We start from the raw sequence: 20,162 nt of genomic DNA, 5'->3' as shown, positions 1-20,162 counted from the left end.
ATGTGGAATGTAAGAAAAGGGAAGTCCAGGTAAGGCTGAAAAAGTATATGAGAGTATGGAGAGTCAATGGTAAATGAAGACTCCAAGGTATTTTATGATGAGTAGCAGCTGAGGAGCAGTACCCAAGTGGTGGTGTGGCATGTGTAAAACAGACTGATGCATGGTGTCTTCCAGAGGGCAGTCCCGCGGGCACTCTGTGTGCACCAGCAGGGCCGGTGAGGCGGGCGGGTTCGGGGGGTATTGGTAGTGGTTTTGGTTGTGTTGGTGGTAGTGGAAGGACGGGGGTGCAGAGTGGGGAGGGAGGAGGGCACAACCGGGACCTATAAAACGAAAAAGGGGGGGGGGGGGGTCATTGAGTTTGAGGAAGGGGAGCACAGGGACAAAGGGAGGGAGGGACAGTGACAACTTCAGGACGAACACACAATGTAGGACAACACAAACACAAGTTCACATACAAGGGTGGGGCGGCAGGAGTGGTGGTGATAACAATCTCGGCATCAAAAATTATGAGGAAAAGGAAGAGGGGGTAAACTAAAAGCTAAATAGGGTTTAACGCAGTGGGATATCTGGATTATTTTCACATGAGAAAAATAAAATTACTGCCTCTAACAAATATTACAATTCTGCCTTAAACAAACAGACTACAGGTCTCTTTTCTTTAACACAATTCACAATGCACAAATACAGAAGCTGTCATCACCTTTGAGAGATCAAACGGTTTTAGCCAGAGAGGTTTTGTAGCAGACACTGACAAGCAGGTCAAATTTCCTCACTGGCTCACTCTCCCCGACTATGACTAATCCATCAAGGGGAAGGTTATCAAACCCTGGCTAGAGAGACACACCTCAGATGAACCTGCAGAACTGCTCAGCTCTTTCAACTCGTTTCTCCTTCGTGCTGAATATTTACAAGAGATTGCTCTACGAGATGTTATTTTCAATAGTTATTTACACATCTCTTTTCTTTACTGAAACAAAATTATTCATCTAAAATAAATATTAAAAAGAAAGAATAAAAAAAAGAGAAGCTTTTCTTTCTCGCTGGCCAATTCCCTTTCATTGCGGCCCAAAAGCATCTACATCGCATTTTGTTTGTCGGCTTAGCAACTGTTGCATGAATTCACAACAGGGCTTATTCCACAGATCCATGACTAACCCTGTATTTATCCTGGTCTAGATCACAGCACACTGGTCCTATTTTAAAAAGGTAAAGCCTATGTAAAGATGAAAGGCTGCCTATATTATTTTTTAACACTGTAGCAATATTGTAAAAAATCATTCAAACCTTGAATAAATACATAGGGTCAAAGACTGTTTTATGGGACTCAAGGTGAGTTTTTAAAATCACTCCCACTACCTGCTAGAGCCTCATTGTGGCTGAGCAGCAGACTGCCCTGGCTCTGGGGGTCACTTGTCACGTCCATGTGTGCTGACTGTGTGGACTGAGTATCAGCCTCCTCATCAAAGGCCTGCCAGGTGACCTCCACTTCATTCAGGTAGCCGTTGGACGTCTCACTGCTTATACTCTCACCTAGGTGGGTGGATCAAGGACATAGAAAGTTGTCAAAAGAGACTTATGAGGTGTAAGGTACTGGTTTTTGTAATGAAAACTATTAAATCATGCAAATTTTATCTTTCATTTAATACCTCAATGTGTGATATACGTAAATAATGTATTTTTTTCAATGTGGAACATATCTATTAAAACAGCGCTATACATATATTGCAGCAATTAACACTGTCAAAGACAGAATTAGTGATGTAATCGCTAACTTTTTTCTCTGAGCCTGGCCCTTAGAGAGATTGGTTGTCCCTCCGCGCTGCACTCTGTCTCAGTTGGACTGCTGCTCTGCCGGATGAGGATCTATGAATAGAAAAACAAACGTTAGAGAAGAGCTACTTCTTATTTCATTACGTTGACATAACACTATATTACAAGATGATTCCTCTCACCACTGGTGGCTCATTGCTCTCTGTCCTCCCCTCAGATGTCCTGCTATCAGAGCCACAGGAAGTAGGGGAGTGCTCTCTCTTCTGGGCTGGAGTGCAGCAGGGGATCGTATAAATAGGCAGAGAAACCAAAATCAATATTAGAAACCGTGTACTGCTTTATTACTAACCTAATGTCCTTGAGTTTCATAGGCAAAAAGTATTGTTATAGTTTTCAACATCCGGCCAAGGACAAGAGATATAAATTACTCTTTAATGCAAACTCTGGCTCATTCAAAACATTTTCATAAGAGCATACATCCTAAATTCCTTGTTCTTCTCACATCCTCTCTATAGGTGGTAAACATTACCATAAATGGTCGCCAGTCACTTTAATAAAGAAATGGAGAGATCCTTATCAAATGTTACATTGTCAGACCCAAAGTCATCAATAATAAGTGAACCTAAAAGGCTGATTTATAGATTTATTGCCATTGTATTTGACTTCATGTAATTGTAAAGGCTGATGCTTCTCCCAAGGGAGTAACGTCAGTCAAAATCAGAGATGGGGGGGCGCCCTTAGCTCAGTTGGTAGGGCGTCCCCCCCCATGGGCCTCGGCCAGCAGCGGACCCGGGTCTGATTCCTTTCTCTGCATGTCACTCCCCTCTCTGGCCCATTTCAACTCTGTCTCTACACTGTCAATAAAGCATAAAAATGCCAAAAAAGATATCTTAAAAAAAAAAAAAAAGATCAGAGATGGAACAATGTGGGGAACCAAAATGGAGTTTGTGTGTCTGCATGTACCTGGTAACGTGTCAGAGAGCTGTTGCGTGATGTCTGAGGTGCTGCTGCTACGTGGCAGAGGGCTCTCTAGCTCCTCCTCTAGCATGCATTCTGACAGCTGACCCTCATCCACATCTGACAGACAGGAGAACACAAGACGTAGTATAGTTAGGAAGAGCAACAAGACCAAAAAAAAAAAAAGAAGAAGAAAATATAACAGGACAAATGTAAACACACTTAGATGTGTCATTTGTTATTTTTAGGGATTGAAATACACAATATGAGTAAAAAAATATTGTAACATTCAAGATAAACACTTGAAAACATTAGAACATGCACACATGCAATGGTGATGATTATTGACTGGATTCCTATACAATGCAGGGCTTCCCCATATGTTTATTATTATTTTCTATTATAAGTAAGCATAAGACAGTCTTAAGTTCCTCTTAAAACACAAACCTCTACGCTCCAAATAGTCACAATAACAGACACAGAAAGTGGCGCCATATGACAGAGTGACGGATGGATGGAAAGGCAAGGCGGAGGTCACACACACACACACACACACACACACACAAACAAACACATGCAGCTCTCAGAAAACACTGTACCTGAGAGTCTGTGAGAGCAAGCAGAGTTACCAGAAGAGATACCAGGCAAGAAAGAGCTCACAGTGTGGAGCAGCATAGGAACACTTTTAGTAGCGGGCATAGCCTCGTATAGATGAACACAGTTGCTGATGGACTGGCTTCGCTTAGCTTCCATCACGGAAACAGAAAGAGAAAAAGTTGGAACAGGGAGAAAGAGAGTGGAAAGAGAAAATAAGTAAAGGGAAGAACATAGTATTCAATAACAGCAAAGTTTAGAACGCTCAGAATGTTTCAATTAATAAAAACATTCCTGATAAGGAAAGCAGAGCAAATAAAGAACAGCAGGACCAAAGTTTGACCTGCATGTGGTCAATTCATTTTTCCAGGAGAAATTCCAACTGTGGCTTGTTAATAATATTTATACCAGAAAACTAACTCAGACTGAATTTTTGATTGATTGCTAAGTTCCATTCACTGTGTATCGCTTTAGTGCATTAAAGCATGCATCTCGTCCATGATGCATGCATTACTGCATTAGTGTATTCAGTTGTTTTGTATTCAACATATTGGAGGATGGGATGATTTTATCTTTAAACTAGGATGCTTTATCTAAACAGTTTACCAAAACACAGATAAATAATTAATTGTGTCCAGGCCAAACCCACTACATGTATACCATTTTCCATAGAAATTATATTACCTTATAATATTACAATTTAGACATTAATTAGTAAAAGGTGTACCTGATAACCATCCCAGCAATGGCAGTGTGAGTGAGAGCTAGTTTAACTGGGTATCTGTAGTTGTAGAAGCTTAATGAGTACCATAATGAAATATCCATCCCTTTACTCCATTATCAAGACACGATCTCAGAACAATATTAGTCTGTATTTGCATGCACAAGTAGAGCCAAGTTTTGACAGTTTTCAATGCGGAGGCATTGCCATTGTGTTTGGATAGCACTTCAGGCTTAATCTCAAAGAGAGCAATGAAAGAGGACAGTTCTATTCTCTGTTTTCAGCACACTTTAATGATGCCGTTCAGTGAGAGAGATACGTCGTCTCTGCTACAGCCTGCCACTGCTTCCAGTTTATGCATATTAATGAGCATTAATTACACTCTTAATGAAACTATCAAAAACTGCGGCGCAATTGATGTGCCTTCTTTTGAGGAGTAGGGAGGAGGGCTGTCGGGCCTTTGAAGATCAATGTGGGAGAAATCCAATTACACTGAAGAAAGGGAAGGGAATTTGAAGCGGTTGTGTTTAATGTCCATCTTTGCTTGCAAACAGATACAAATAAACAGAATAGGTGCATTAACATGCACACAAGACACATAATAGATGTGTCAGCGCACGCACACACACACAAGTTTGTACCTCTATCTCTGTGAGGACCCTCATTGACGTAATGCATCCCCTAGCCCCTTTACCTAATATTAACCATTACAACTAAAATGCCTGACCCCGAACCCTGCACTAAATCTTATCCTAACCGACAGACAGACAGACAGACAGACAGACAGACAGACAGAGACACACACACACACACACACACACACACACACACACACACACACACAAACACACAAACACACAAACACACACACACACACACACACACACACACACACACACACACACACACACACACACACTTCATCCTTCAGGCACAAATACAGCTCCCAGCTCAACAAGCTCATCATTTCTGAACGTAAGTGGTAATTGGGGAGGCGGAAGGCCAGGAAACGAAAAAGGGATCGTCTCCGTCTTTTATCCTCCACATTAAGATTCTGTCTAGACAAAATTAAGACGAGCAAGACAGGCACTAGCAGCTAGTTACTACTCTACTGCCTTCCAGCTCAACTTATAATTAGCCTGCCACATTGCCATCAGATAAGGGGCGTTTGCTTCGTGTCTGAATTGAGCTAATGACAATGAGTGTCCAGAGCTGGCCTCTGACATGCCGTCAAGGGGGGCGGGGGGGATTGTGCATCAGAGCTGACATGGAAACATGTTGACATTGGCCGGTGACATGTAATGGGAACAATGGCGGCCATCTGCTGGGCCTCTTTTGTCTTTGGTGCTGGGCCTTTCAACGACACCTGGACCAGGGTACACACACGGACCTGTCTGAAGGCTTTCACACGCAGTCAATACATCTGATAAACCCTGTGCTCCAGGAGCTTATCAGCACTGTGTTGTTGGCCCACACACAAAGCCAGAAGATTAACACAGAATGGATATAGAACAGTGCATATGAGCAGAAGGTCGTATATATAAAAGGCACACCTTTGAATGCTACTTTTGGTAACCTAGCATACTGTAACCACTATTATTACATGTGCTTACCGGAGGCCTTCTGGCGGACATTGTTACGGGCTTTCTCTACACCGGGAGCTCCTGACGTAGTGGCAGAGCGGATCCTCATGGGCTCCTGGACCCCCGGCGTGCCCTGCTCCCCTTGGTTCCTCCAACTCAGTGAGAAGGATCGGGCCACAGCTGCTGCTGCCTTCTGAGGGTCCTGAACCACTCCTGACACAGAGAGAAGAGAACACTGGCGGATCAGTGAGGCAGTACGGCACATGTTTTATATTACTGTACATGTTTTATTAATAACCAGAGTTATAATTGGATTTAGCACCATCAACCTTTACTGACATTGAAGGCAAAGGATCATTTTGTTGATGATATTTCAGACAGACCTTAAAGAAATCTTGGAATAAAACACCTTGGGGAAAAAAACACAGCCAAAACATGCTGCTGTAGTGGCCATCAATCTTAATGTCTGAATACAATTGTTCTGTGGTGTTGCTATTATTTTATCCGATGAATTAGCATGATCTCACAATGAACTGCACAGTAGCTCTGATGGGTACGATCTGAACATCACTGACTTTGGCGACCACCAGTGGTAGTAAGAAGATGGGCAGTTTATATGTCATAGGCGTTTATTAAAGCCAGCATTCGAAAAACCCAAAACGTATTCAGTTTACAATGACACAAAACAGAAAAAACATCCATATCTTCACATTGGAAAAGCTGGAAGAAGTGATATTAAACTTTTTCACTTGAAATAACGGATAGTCAATCAATTGATATTATATGATTGACAATTCATTTTTTGGGCCTTTGACTAATCAATAAAATTACTAAATACTGTTTTTAAAAAGGCCACATCCATGTCAGCAGGAATCATGATATACAAATAATTAGTTTAACATCAATTCTGAAAATTCGTTACAGATGTGTAAGTGTATGTCCACCTGTTCATCTGTACGAGTTAGTTGCGATTTATGCCCACATGTTATTTTGACCAAGCCAGGTTCTCTTTAGGTAGAAGCTCTGTAGTACTTAACATTCAAATACAGCACCCATACTTTACTTTATTTTAGAACACTGAATCACTGAACAACATTCTTATACTTTAAAGTAACTAGAATGATCCTTCGAAAAAGCCCATTTAAATCCTCTTTTCACCCAAACCCATTTCTTTCCCTCCCCCTCTCACCACGTCCTCTCTGCTTCTTCTCCTTCTGTTCACTGAGTTTGTCCAGAGGCAGGCTGGCCATGTCCAGGCCGTAGACGGAGCGTGCCAGCACAGCCGTCAGTGAGTCCATGATGCTGGCCCACTCTGTCACCAGCTCCTCCCAGCAGGTCAGAGAAGACAGCACCGCCAGCAGCTCGTCCCACAGCTCCCGCGAGATAAACACGCACAGGTTGGCTCGCACCCACGCCACAATGATGGTCTGGAGAAACGAAGGGGATGAGACAGGGAGAGAGAGAGAGATGTGGAGGTAGCATTGACAGACTGTGAATTCCGGTCCCTGATTAAGGGTGACAGTGGCAGAATTCTCACACTGATGCATCTGATCCGGCATAGTGTCACTTTGCCTTTTCGTCAACAACCGATTCATTCGACGCACACACACAGACACAGACACAGACACAGACACACACACACACACACACACACACACACCGAGTACATATAAGTTCCTGAGAAACAATATGTGGCAGTCATTTTTAATCGTCTTATTCTTATGTGTTTTTATATTTTGGTACCATTTTTAATTGTAATAGGTTTCTGTTTGTTCATGCATTTACCGCCTATTGTTTTTACTATGTAAAGCACTTTCAATTGCATCAGAGTTTGCTATGCAAATCATTTTCCTTGCATGGCCTTGTTACTCATTAAAGAAATTGCATGGTATTATAAACATTTAATGTTCTGTAGTTACAGTGTACTACAGGAAGAGAGTATCAAGAGTAGGAATAATGACATATTCACACTCTCCCCCGACATGAATAAAGAGCCCATAATAGCAGTTAATGTAAAAATAAGTAGACATACCCTAAAAAGTATAGATGCTAAACTTTCTGCAAAGCTGTCTTTTCTTTGGTTTTCCTGTGGCCTCTTCATCACTGCCTCTGTGATCCTCAGCAGTACCTGCAGCATCTGCTCCCTGTAGAATACAGACATCAGAGATGGTGTTAACCAACAACAACAACAAAAAAAGAAAAAGTGACAAAAAAAAATCACTCATTGAAATCAGAGGAAATTTGAGCGGTATTAAGGAATAACTTGAAAGAAAATGTCCATGTGTATTTGAATATCTCACTAACCATGTCTGTGTATTCATGGTGTGCTCCATGATCATGTGCCTGTAGATGCTGAGAACACCCTTGCACACCTCCACCTGGTTATCCAGTAGTTTGGGTACATCCTGGCATGGCTCCAACAGGAACACGTTGGATGAGTTGGTCAGGAACACCTACACACATATAGGTGCATGAAGACCCAGTAGAGTTGAGCAGCATAACAGTGCATACTGGAAGTAATGCTGATTCTAATCACCTAACAGATCAAAACACACCTCTGAACATAGACACAGACCTGTAGTGTTGGCTGGATACCAGCCTTGACGTCCCTGTTCTGACCCTCAGTGAGAAAGCCCCGATTGATGGCGCTGCTGAAGGAGTAGGTCCTCCCCCAGCTGGACGACCGTTTGTGGCCATGACTCTCTATCGCCTGGTAGAAGACAAGGCAGGGCAGTCAACAGGTCAGTTCACATAAGCTGAGATATTACATACAATACTCATGGTAGAAAAAAAGACTTGCTTGTTTGTTAAGAATAAACCTCATAATGTCTTAATACGTTTGTCCCATGCTGATTTGAGACCAACATGGTGGGTGTGTTCTAGCTTATGATGTGATTTATAGGTGTTGTCATGTAATACAATTTCTGTATTTTCAACAAATACAATTCTAATACATTTCTAACTGCCACAAAAGTAAAACTTGAAAATAATATGTATACTATTAACAAACTATATTTCTTATATGTGTGCTGATCAGTTGCTGCTGCTCACATTACTTACAAGATAAGATTTATATTCACTTTATATAAACGACCTTCCGTCGGTCTGTTCTGATGTTTCTGTGCAGATGTATGCTGATGACACTGTAGTCTATGTCCATGGTAGTAATATCTCTCAAGTGGCAGAGAAGCTCACTAACGCTATGGTTACTATCTCAGCTTGGTTGAAGCAATCCTGCCTTCAGTTGAACACTTCAAAAACAGTAGCAATGTTCTTCACCAAGTCCCACAGACATGTCAATGTTGAGGCGAATGTTTTGGTTTCAGGGGAAAGGCTGCAGATTGTGTCCGAATATAAATATCTGGGAGTTTTAATTGATTCAAAGTTGTCATTTACATCACATGTAAAAAGGGTCTGTAATCGAATCAAATTCAACCTCAGGAACTTTAGACACATTCGCCATCAAATGTCTATAGAGGCAGCAAAAATGTTCATGCACTCTATGATTTTCTCACACATCACTTACTGTTTACCCATTTGGTCACAAGCTACTGTTACATCCCTGAAACCTATACAATCACTTTACAAACGAACTGTTAAAATCCTGGACAAGAAACCTTGTAGATTTCATCATTGTCCAATATTACAAAAGCACAGATTACTCAACTGGGAAAACATGGTCAAATATTCAAATCTATGTCTTGTCTATAAAATCATTCACGGTTTATCATCCCCTCCGCTCCATCAGTTTGTCAACATCCAAACAGCTGATCACAGCAGAACTAGAAGTTCAGCGAGGGGAGATTGTATTATCCCTTTTAGGGCGAGTGTATTTGGCCATACTTCTTTCTCTGTTCGTGCAGCTACTGAGTGGAACCTCACCCCCATAGCCATCAGAAATCTGAACACATATAGGTCATTTAAATTCCAGTTAAAGAAATGGCTCATTGATAACCAGAGCTGTCTACATTACCATTAACCAGTTCATGTCATTGCCTGCTGTTGTCTGATTGTTGCTCTGCTGTGTTTTTATTATTTTAGCTTAATAGTACTTTTTACTTTACTTACTTTTTAATAGTACGTTTTACTATAGATATGTTGTGTTATGTAAATGTGTAACTTTATTTTCTTTGAGGGTGACTTTTTACCATCGGTCTAGGGACTGCAGATGAAAAATAGCCTTCTGGCTAATTCTGGCATATTGACAGAAATGTTTGATAATATGCACTGTCCCTGTATTAAATAAAAAAATTAAATAAGAGATTTGTTATAGTAAATAATGCATACATTATTTGAAAAAAAATCCAAACCAGGATACTTCATCGATGTGCATATATATATGTCTTGTTAGAATGTGAATACTATTGTTACCATATAATGGTAAATCAAAAGATTAGTAGGTATGTACGCTCGGACAACCTTTTCTAATAGGCTGTCCTGTCTCAGAGGTTTCACCTGTACGTGCATGCTGTTAGCCTCTGTGCTGAGTGTCTGTTCAGAGCTGGCATCCACTTCCTCTCTCGGGGTGGATTTGTCCGGCTCCGTCATGAAGCCGGGCTTCTCCTGCAGGATCCACGTCCTGTACACTTTGATCACCTTCCTGGTTGCTGAAGCCTCGCAGGACGGCAGCAGGAAGGCCTTGGGAGGGAGAACATTGACTTTTATTTGAATTATAACAGTTGTTTTAACCTTCCTCTCGTGTTAGGGTCGCTACCGACCCGTTTTGGTTTTCAAATGCAAAAAGAACCACTTACATTTTGTTTATTGCATCAAGATTTCTTGACTTTGTCAGGAACCTCTATTTCAACAAAATAAAAAAAATTAAAAATGTTTCACTTAATTATAAAATGCTCTGGTGGAAATTATAACACTGGTGGTGTTAGGGTCGTTTTCGACCCGGTTATAGAATTAGATGTAAAAAACAATAACTAGAGCCAAAATTTAAATCATAAGTGCACTGTCAGCCAACACAATGACAGTCAGCTCCTCTCCCAATCATGTGAGCTCTGGGGAGGTTCTCATTTTGACTTTTTTTGCCCTTATACCTGCATAAAAGCGAAACAAACAGACAGGCATATCCAGACATGTGAGGTCAATTCAGTATAGAGTTGGTGACTTGCAGAGTGCACATCTCCTATTTGCAGTATTAAAAAATGAGGAGATATACAGTGAGTCAAGTTCTGGATCATGTTTTTGGTGAAAATGGCCACCTGATTATAAAAATAAGAGGTGTCAGGTCTGCCGAAGCACTAAGGACAGAAAGATAAAAGTATTGTGCTTTACCTGCAAGAAATATTTCTGCAAAGAACACTGAAAGTGTTGCTCTTTGCCACACATCTGAACACACAAGCAAACATATGCACACAGAGACTTTTACTCTGTTTTTTTTACTAGTTTTGGAACTAGTAATTGATTTCGATTGGTTTGATTTGTTGATTGGTTGTTGTTTATTTGACCTTACAAATCTATATTCTTTGTTGTGACTTGTTCTGTGTTTCATTGTGTGTTTGTATAATGCTGAAATAAAAGTTTTTTTTGCTGTTTTCTGAAATAAATATTTATGGGTCGTAATTGACCAGTAACACCATAGATGTTAAAAAGGTCAATAATATTAATATGAATAAATAAATAAAACAAATTTAGTTAAGAAATGTGTTCTCATACCCCTCAGTAATGCTCAGGTAACACAACAACCAAATATTTATTTATATGATTCTCTTGAGGTTCATTTTACAATTTTTTTTTATTGAAATTGAGGCGCATACTGACAAAAAAAAAAGGCCCAGTCTCCTACACCAAAAATATTAAAAACAATATTTTCATGGATAAGGAAGCCTAACAAGGTAACCAAGAGATGAGAAACAAACTGGATGATAGATAATGGTTTTTACTGGTCGAAACCGACCCGCTAACACCATGGATGGTAGCAGAAAGTTAACACAGTTGGAAGGTAGACTGGGTAGTGGGAAAGATATTTAAGTTATGCTTGCAAATGGCCAGAAGAGGGCACCAGAGTACACGTTATCACAGTGTTTGCAGCTAGTCTGCATTAGAATCATGACCCAAAAGGGAGGTATAATTGAATTAATCTTTATATCATAATCAAATTAAGACTTTTACCCTGATTTCCATTACCCATACGTTCTGCTAGTGAGTATGGTAGAATTTTTTTTTTTAGGATGTCCTAATTCTTGTGGTCAGATTGGGTATGCTTAAAAAATACCTGGATGTCTACAACATCCGGCCGAGATTTGGAGTGTTGAAGCCTCCGTATGAAAACAACCAGTATGCGTGGGATATAAAAGCATGAGGCAAGATCCAGGCGCAATGTTATGATGAAATAAGTAAAGTAAAAGTATGTCCCAATTGTATGCCTACTGCATGCTAATTAGATTATTTTTATGGTTAAATGTAGTATGTAGAATAGAAAAATAGAGAATGAGTATGCGGTTTTGGAACACAGTCTTAGAAATAGCGCTTGGTGACCCCACTGTACCTGGTGGAAGACCTCGTTGACAAAGTTGACATTGTCCCTGGTGGAGAGCAGGATGGCGTGCACCATGTCGTAGACGAGGCGATGCTCCTCCTCGATGCTGCACAGACTGGAGTCACTGGGCCGGCGGTCTGACAGCGTGCTGCTGTTGGAGTGGCTCTTCTCGGGCTCGCCTGTCGCCCCGTTGGCATCCACTTCCGACGTCTTCTCCTTCTCCCTCTCCTGGCTGCTGCTGCCTGCAGTGACAGTCTGGGGGGGCGCCACAGACACACACAGTGACAAATGAGTGGCACTTAGTATTCTACACAGGGCTGCCTCCGCACAGTTAAATAACTGGTCGCTACTGTCTCAGCAACGACAAATACCTCAGTCATTAAGATTTGTGTTTTATGGTTATGTCCGTGGGGGAATGAGCTACTGTATTGGCCATTACTGTAAAATCATTTTCACCTGAGTGTAGTATAACAATATTCATTTGGCATTTGATTTGCCTCTTTCTTTCCAAATGATTACTGCCACTCTATTACCTGTCATTTAAAGGCAAAAGGCCTTCGACAAGACATTACCTTACTGTATAACAATCACACTTTATTATTTTAAACACATACTGTATATAACAATATAATATAATAAAACACATCAAATAAAAATAAAACAGTGAGGGACTATGGGTCTTGGGTGTGACAATGTTTTAGGGCTGTGGGGGGTTGTAAGCAAAGATGTAGGAATAGTTAGTATTATTTGATAAGGAAAGCCGACTAGTGTTTGGCTTAAAAATAGATATGAATATATAAAATTTTTGTAGTATTTATTTTGCACATAGGAGTCTTCATAAAGATACAAGCTCGAAAAACACCCACAGCCTTCCTCCTCCATCCTGTAAGACAGTATGAGCATATCAACAGTATCATGGCCGTCATGCTCACCTGGATGAGTTTGGGGAGGACCTCAGTGCCGTTCTTGGCGCTCTGCGCTGCAGCAGCACTGCTGACATACTTCTTCTCCAGGAAGAAAGTGACCAGCCACGTGATGAAGGCCACACGCGGTGCCAGGTACTGATCCCTGGTGCAGAAGGTGCTCTCGTTGTTCCGAGTCACTGGCACATACAAGGGTTTGGGTCTGTGGTGGGGCAGGTCTAAGTGAGCAAATACAGCCGGGCGAAGAGTAAAGGATGGTGACGGAAAGGAGGGTTTAAAAAAAGAGAAGAACAAGAGAGTAAGACAAAAAAGAGATTAAAACTCAACTCCAGATGTCTTGCTGTGAAGGTGTTCAGTTTTTTTTGTGCTTGATTAAAATTGTTTCTTACTCAACAATTAAGCCTGAAGGGAATGAACACACACTATATATTTATTATATCCATATTATTATATCGCTCACCTGTTATACCTATAATGTTTAAAATAATTGATTTTGTAGTTTAAATTATATACTAACTGCATTTTTGAAAACCCACATTTTAGTAATAAGCAGTTATATGAAGTGAAAAGTTTCCTCTAAATATTGAGTAGAGGCATATACCATAAATTAACATCATAGCAAACTAACCTGAGGTTTAGGTTGGGATTTCAAAAATCCTAAAGGTAACTTACTTTTAAAAGGTCACACCTGTAGAAAAGAATGCTTAATAACTTTACCCTCCCCACTTTGGGGACTTTCTTATTTTGGTGTAATAATTAAATATAGCATACCAATTGTAAAAAGCTATGTTGCTGAACATGATGGTCTAATAACAAAGTGGCACATGATACAAATATAGAACAATGTTAACTGTTCAACTGACATTTTACTACCAAAGAGCAGCTCTTGAGTTTAAGCACAGTATGTGTGGAACTTTGCAGTGACAGAATACTCAATTTGAAAATGCTTCAGCACAAACGCAAATCAAAAATCAAAAGTCATTTTACCTAATAAAGGCTTGTAGAGATTGGTAAGCTTAGTGAAGGAGGGGAACAGGTGTGGAAGGTAGTACTTCTTGAAAAGGCTGAAGAGAAACCTGAAGCCGGTGTCCTGGATCTCTTTGTTCTTCCATTCTAAACTGGATGCCTGGCACAAAGACAGACAAGGTCAGGCTACGTACAGGGAGAGGGCACGGTGGCAGCATCATTCAGACAGCGACAGTGGATTGTTTCACAACAGTTTGAGGGTTACAGTAACAGAAATGTACACATAGACAGACTACAACTTTTCACACCTAACTGATATTGTGTGAAGCTTTTCATTTTTACTGATGACTCACTCACACCAGAACAATGCTCGTAACAAAGCATTTTCTGTGTATCCAAAATATATAACCAGATGGCATATGGGATTTAGTTTGCCATCATAACCAGTGTTTGTTCAAATAGTTTTTCTTTTTTAAGCACTTTGGTAGAGCCCTCCTGCCTGATAATAACTATACTTTTCAAGCTGTTAAAAAAAACGGCTGGTCTACAGCCAGTGAGGACAAGATCATTTTCACTTTTAAACATCATGAAAACAAAAAAAGCAAAAAACATAAACCAGGGTAACGAAGGCAGAATATACATCGTGATTACACCTGACAACCTAACCACCGATAGGTTAGAGTAAATAACCAACACTCATTATCCCTCTATCTTACATGCAACCCTGCACTACAATATAGCCACTGTGCCAATGCAGTCTCCCCATACTGGCATAACTAGCCATTACCTGGATGACCATGTACTTGAGCAGGATTTCGAGGATGTAACAGGTCTGATCATCGGCAACCTTTTCTCCTGGCACAGCCGGAACCAGCGGGGTAATCTCCTCGGGAACCACCTTGGCTGCTCAGATGGACAGACACAAAGCCCTCAGTTCAGTGTAGGGATTCGGGAAACTAAGAGTTCATAGCCTAAAGGTGCAGTCAGCGGTTCTGTAGAATGCTTGTTGTCCATCTCACTTTTTGTCAAAATCAGTGACTTTTTCCTCACAATGTGCTACCTGTCCGTACTGTGTGTGCTGAAAAAAAATCCAGTGTTGTTAAAACACAGCCTAGGCTCTGTAAACGGGCATGTTGCTACTTGCTAGCTACGGTGGGACCATTTTGTTTACAAACGAGTTTACAGAGCCTAGACTGTGCATATACACCAGATTTCTTTTAGCGCACACACAGTACGGACAGGTAGCGGATTGTGAGGAGATATTCACTGACTTTGACAAAACGTTATTTTGACAACAAGCGTTCTGCAGAATTGCTGACTCCTCCTTTAAAAAGGAACTTCCACAATCTAAAATCAGTTGAGTATGTTTTCAGATGACCTTAACGACCACCGTCTTCACAGCACAGGCTCTATGAATATCTCAGCATGCATTATTAATTCACACGCTTAGAGGCATTTCAATACTTACCGTCAGGTGGGTTGGAGAAGGGGTTGTAAATGATGGTGTCGAGGGTGCAGGGCCCTCTGGTGGAGGGCACAGCGGGGAACCCTGGCACCAGACAGGCAAAGACAAGGAACTGCTCCTCAGCACAGTTGTCCCTCAGGGCCTGCAGCCACAGCAGGAAGAGACGGATCCCCTCACAGCGGATCTAGACAAGAGGAGATTGGGACATATTAACGGATACTCTAAAGAGGTGAACTTCTTTCAGGGCTAAATTTGACCCAGGGTGTAGAGAGATTTTGCACGTTAAAAGGTGTGGTAAGCGATTCTGAAGAATACTTGTGTGCGTGGAATCCAGTGTTAATACACAGCATAGCTTCTGTAAACAGGCAATGTTGCTAGCTATGGTGAGCTCCTTTGTTTACAATGAAGGGTACTTCATTGCATACCAGTTTACAGAGCCTAGGCTGTGTCTTAACATCAGATTTTTGTTCAGCGCACACACAATACGGAGAGGTAGCAGATAGTGAGAAGATATTCACTGATTTTGACAACAAGCATTCTCCAGAATCACTGAGTGCACCGTTAACATTTAATTTAGTGTTCTATTGCATCATGTGGCTGGAATTTGGTGATTTTTCACACGTTGTGGCAATGAAAACAGCACTTACTTTGAATGAATTTCCAGTGTGTAGAAGCTTTTTCAGAATAGAACCTGGAAGAAAGGAAAAAGGACTCAGCGTCAATGACTTTTGCAATCCAAATATTCAACAATCTCTGAAGTCTCTGGCACAAGAGCCAGCACACAGCTGACTGGGAGGAGGGCCATGCTCGTCAGTTCCACTTTGGCAAATTGACATTGATTGGTGGTTCTGACAAACTAGTGTGTGTGTGTGTGTGTGGGCGAGGGGGGGGGGGCAAAGCTTCACATTTCCCTGATGAAAGTTAACATCAGTTGGCATCGACATGCATTCGTAAAGGCAATTTTGGTTCCGCTGCAATCAAATGAGACATTGCTCTGATTGCTAGCTTGGGCGGAAGAGGTCTGCCTGTGCGTGTGTGAATTAGGACGTACTCTTGACAGCCGGCAGATATGTATAGGAGGTCTGATCAAGAAGGTTCTTAACAGGAATATATCAGTTATTTTAAACTTATTTTAGAAGATGAGCGTGCTTGTTTGGGACTGAGGTTTATTCAATTATTTTCAATATTTCCATGTTGGACACGTAAGGGCGTAAAAAAATCCTTTCAAAGGTTGGGTGGGATCAGGATAGAAGGAATTAGAAGTAAGAAGACAGACTATGATAACAAAGGTTTTATTTTTTCTCCTGCTTTTAATTGTCCGTATCAAAATCTGTCTGTGACATTGCAATCCTCAGGTAGACAAACAAACAAAAAAACAAACAAACAAAACACCCCCTAGGAGTCATTAATGTCATTCCTGAACATCTCAATCCCCCACAAGGAATTTGTCGAAGGGCACTAAAATATTTTACTTTATTATTATCGCATTCTACTGGATGTAGTGTGCAGGAAAAAGGCAAAGAGGCAGCCTCGCCCCTGTGATGCCTTATTGTCCAATGACTGACACAATGATGAATTTGTCAGGGGCATACAACCCCAGATGAGTTTGGAATTACAAGCCCGAGGGTAAGGCCAATCTACAATAGTGATCTAGACCTGGACTGATGCTGCCAAAGGCTAACATACAACGGTTATAACTGAGGTTATGTCTTCTTGAGTCTTTCCTTTCTTGTGTGGGACTTAAAAAAACAAGCCAGCATAATTCGATTACTTATTTGCATTTCAAATGAGGTGCTCATTTGCTTTTTTCATTTGCATCCCCCTTCTAAGAGGGTAAGTTACTGTGGGAAAAATGACAGAGGCGGGGCTATGTACACATAAACAGACTTCAACTTTACACACTTAACCGATATTGTGTTAAGCTTTTCATTTCCCTGAGCACTCACTACAAACAACGCCCACGACAAAGCATATTCTGTGTAATCAACATATACATGGGATATTTTACATAAAAACTTTCTGACATCATTACAGTGTTTGTTCAAATAGTTTTTTCTCTTTAAGCCGGTGAACAATTTGGTGGACCCCTCCCTACCTGGGTTCTATACTTTTGAAACTGTTGAAAAACAAGGATTAATGGTACGTGTCAAATGCCTTGTCACCTTGCAATCTTCATTAGAAACAAAAAAATAAAAAAAAAAACACTACAATTCACTAACGTCATTCCTGACCTTCTCAACCCACCACAAGGAATTTGTCTTAAAGCACTGCAATGCTTTCACATTATTGTGATCACATTCTACTCGATGTAGAATTTAAGAACACTTGTGTGAAAGAACAAAGCTATCTTAGGAATTCAATTAAAACTCAGGTATGGGTAAAGGGTCTCCGGCTATACACACGTTCTTTAAAGCACAGGTGCACAGTGACAGCACAGCATCTTGACCAGTGACACATGAACCGATGAACCGCACAAAAGAAAATTTTATGCAAGTTCAGGAAAGAGCCAAGAGGCAGCGCTAACCCTGTGATGATTTTTTACACAATGGCCAATCTACAGCAGTGATCTAGACCTGGACTGATGCTGCCAAAGGCTAACAAACAGCAGTTATAATTGAGGTTCTCTCTTCTTGCAATGGGTTATTCTTTCTTGTATGGGACAGAAATCATGGCAGCATAATTCAATTACTTATTTGCATTTCAAATGAGGTGCTCATTTGCATTCCCATTTACATCCCCCTTCTTAGACTAATTATTTTCTCTTCATTATGGAAGGCTAAGGCCATGGTTGTAGTGAGATTTTTTGTCCTACAGAGGTTATAGAAGCATAAGAAGACAGACACATTGTGACAGTATATAGACTACATGTCAGGTGCAACAGAGAGACAAAGCATAGCATTCAAGACAGCGCCAAGTATTTTATATGGTGGAAAAAGTAAAAGCAAATGGCAATACATACCTATACTGTGAAATTGCCATCGGTTGTAGATTTTCTCAGGCAGAAGTTGTAGAATTTTCTGAGGAAAAATAAAAATGATTAGGTTTAGATTTCAGCAATAATTGAGGGCATTTCCCCCCTCAACCATACACTTAGCTCTTTAAGCAAATGATTACTCTTGATGTGAGAGCTAATTAAATACTTATGGTGGACATGTGTCACTGTTTGCTGAATTTTTTTAGACCAAACAATTTATTGATTAAAAATATAATGGAAACAGATAAATTGCACCCTGTTTTTTCTTGACCGACTGTAACGGAGGGAGCCATCAAGGGACTTTGTCTTGGTAAGTGACACTGTTTTATAAAAGCAGTATAGGCTTCACTTTTGGAACGCAGTGTCCTTGCCCTTTCCCTTCCACTTGGCCTTGCATGTCTGCAGATCCCTGTGACACAGGAAGGCAATGGGAAATGTCATCACCTCCCCAACAACCGCTTTACAACTCAATTAGAGCGCTCTAACCTTTCAGCAGCCTATCATTATTCCTGAATGCAGTGACAGGTTAACTGGGTCTCTCTGGAGAGATGGGGGGGGGGAAAAAGGCCGGGGGGACGGCAGATGTGTGCGCGCGTGCACACGGCCAGTTAATAGTAACAGTGCACTGTGAGCAACTGATGCCCCAATGGCTCACTTCTCATCAAATCCTAATCACTGACCCAATAAGACTTCATGATTGCAATGTAGAGGTCAAGTCTGTCCTTTACCGCTTTACCTATGCAGCTCTGGCCCACTCAACCACACAACCAACTCTGGAATGATAAAAAGCTCCTCCGCCCTGGAGAGTGAGGAAACGGGCAGGAGAAGGATACAGAGCATGGCACAACGTTTGCATGAAAGAACTACAAAGCTTCTTCTCCAGCTAAAGAGGAAAAGCCAAACAAGTGACAGATGTTATTATCTCAGGGTTTTGACGCGTGTGTACAGATGGTTAAAATGAAATTAATGAAACTAAAGTTGATAACTTTTTACATTAAACCAAGACATTCGTATGTTATTTCTACACAATAAAATTGAAGTGTTAGAAAGATGGCACTTGATAAAATAAATTGTGCCCTGTGCTATGCTACATTACGTATGCTGAGAGCTGTGGTGGTCTAGAAGACATCTTGTGTTTTGAGTGTCTCAGTTCTTCAACAACTTCCTTCTTCACTCGTCCTGCTCCATCTTTAACTTTCCCTTCTTGTCCTCTGAACTAAATCCCTGTTATTACATACATCCCTAAAGGGGGGGGGGTGACTATCTGTGCTGTTCAATTTCTCTCTGATCCACAGACGTGATGTATGCGTGGACATGCATGTGGCTGCACCTAGCTATTGATCCCACGTGGGATTAGAACATCTGCGTACGGGCTCTGTACGGGCCTCCTTCACTCAGTCTCCTTGGGGCAGCACAGGCATTATGCTAGGCGCTAACACAGCAGGGTGGCGCTGCTTAAGCCTTTCCCCGTGTGTGTAGAAGCAGACACAATAACACTGTCTTTCTCTCTCCTTACAGAGCACCAGGATGGGTGAGTGGGAATGAGATGGAGAAGCTAGCTCACAAAGGCTCCCCGCTGAGCCGGAATGGCGGCCCGCAACAATGAGGACTTTACTGGCTGATATGAGGCGAATGCAGAGTCTGCTGGACTGAGGGTTGGTGGAGTTACTCTAATCTGCAGCCATACTCCAGCATAACGATGGGGGCATTACTGTGCTACAA

At 41.2% G+C, this 20,162-nt stretch overlaps 1 protein-coding gene across 3 annotated transcripts in view; it reads right to left on the bottom strand.

Annotated features, from left to right (window-relative positions):
* ralgapa2 (Ral GTPase activating protein catalytic subunit alpha 2) overlaps positions 1–20,162 on the bottom strand; it is a 94,345-nt gene that overhangs the window by 49,960 nt on the left and 24,223 nt on the right. For 2 of the 3 annotated variants that reach the window (XM_080042440.1, XM_080042441.1), the window contains exons 4-21: positions 18,426–18,483; positions 16,114–16,157; positions 15,470–15,650; positions 14,789–14,904; positions 14,023–14,161; positions 13,045–13,253; positions 12,122–12,367; positions 10,081–10,263; positions 8,201–8,335; positions 7,930–8,078; positions 7,658–7,769; positions 6,815–7,052; positions 5,656–5,838; positions 2,734–2,847; positions 1,953–2,038; positions 1,773–1,863; positions 1,357–1,530; positions 123–320 (exon numbers count right to left, since the gene is read on the bottom strand). In XM_080042440.1, coding sequence (XP_079898566.1) covers positions 123–320; positions 1,357–1,530; positions 1,773–1,863; positions 1,953–2,038; positions 2,734–2,847; positions 5,656–5,838; positions 6,815–7,052; positions 7,658–7,769; positions 7,930–8,078; positions 8,201–8,335; positions 10,081–10,263; positions 12,122–12,367; positions 13,045–13,253; positions 14,023–14,161; positions 14,789–14,904; positions 15,470–15,650; positions 16,114–16,157; positions 18,426–18,483 — 2,656 coding nt within the window. The remainder of the gene's footprint in view (positions 1–122; positions 321–1,356; positions 1,531–1,772; positions 1,864–1,952; positions 2,039–2,733; positions 2,848–5,655; positions 5,839–6,814; positions 7,053–7,657; positions 7,770–7,929; positions 8,079–8,200; positions 8,336–10,080; positions 10,264–12,121; positions 12,368–13,044; positions 13,254–14,022; positions 14,162–14,788; positions 14,905–15,469; positions 15,651–16,113; positions 16,158–18,425; positions 18,484–20,162) is intronic. The other variant, XM_080042442.1, reaches the window with a different exon arrangement.

The sequence above is a fragment of the Ammodytes marinus genome (assembly GCF_949987685.1).
Source record: "Ammodytes marinus genome assembly, chromosome: 15".
NCBI lineage: Eukaryota > Metazoa > Chordata > Actinopteri > Uranoscopiformes > Ammodytidae > Ammodytes > Ammodytes marinus.
The sequence above is the reverse complement of the archived record's forward strand: the minus strand, read 5'-3'. Positions and strand labels throughout refer to the sequence as shown.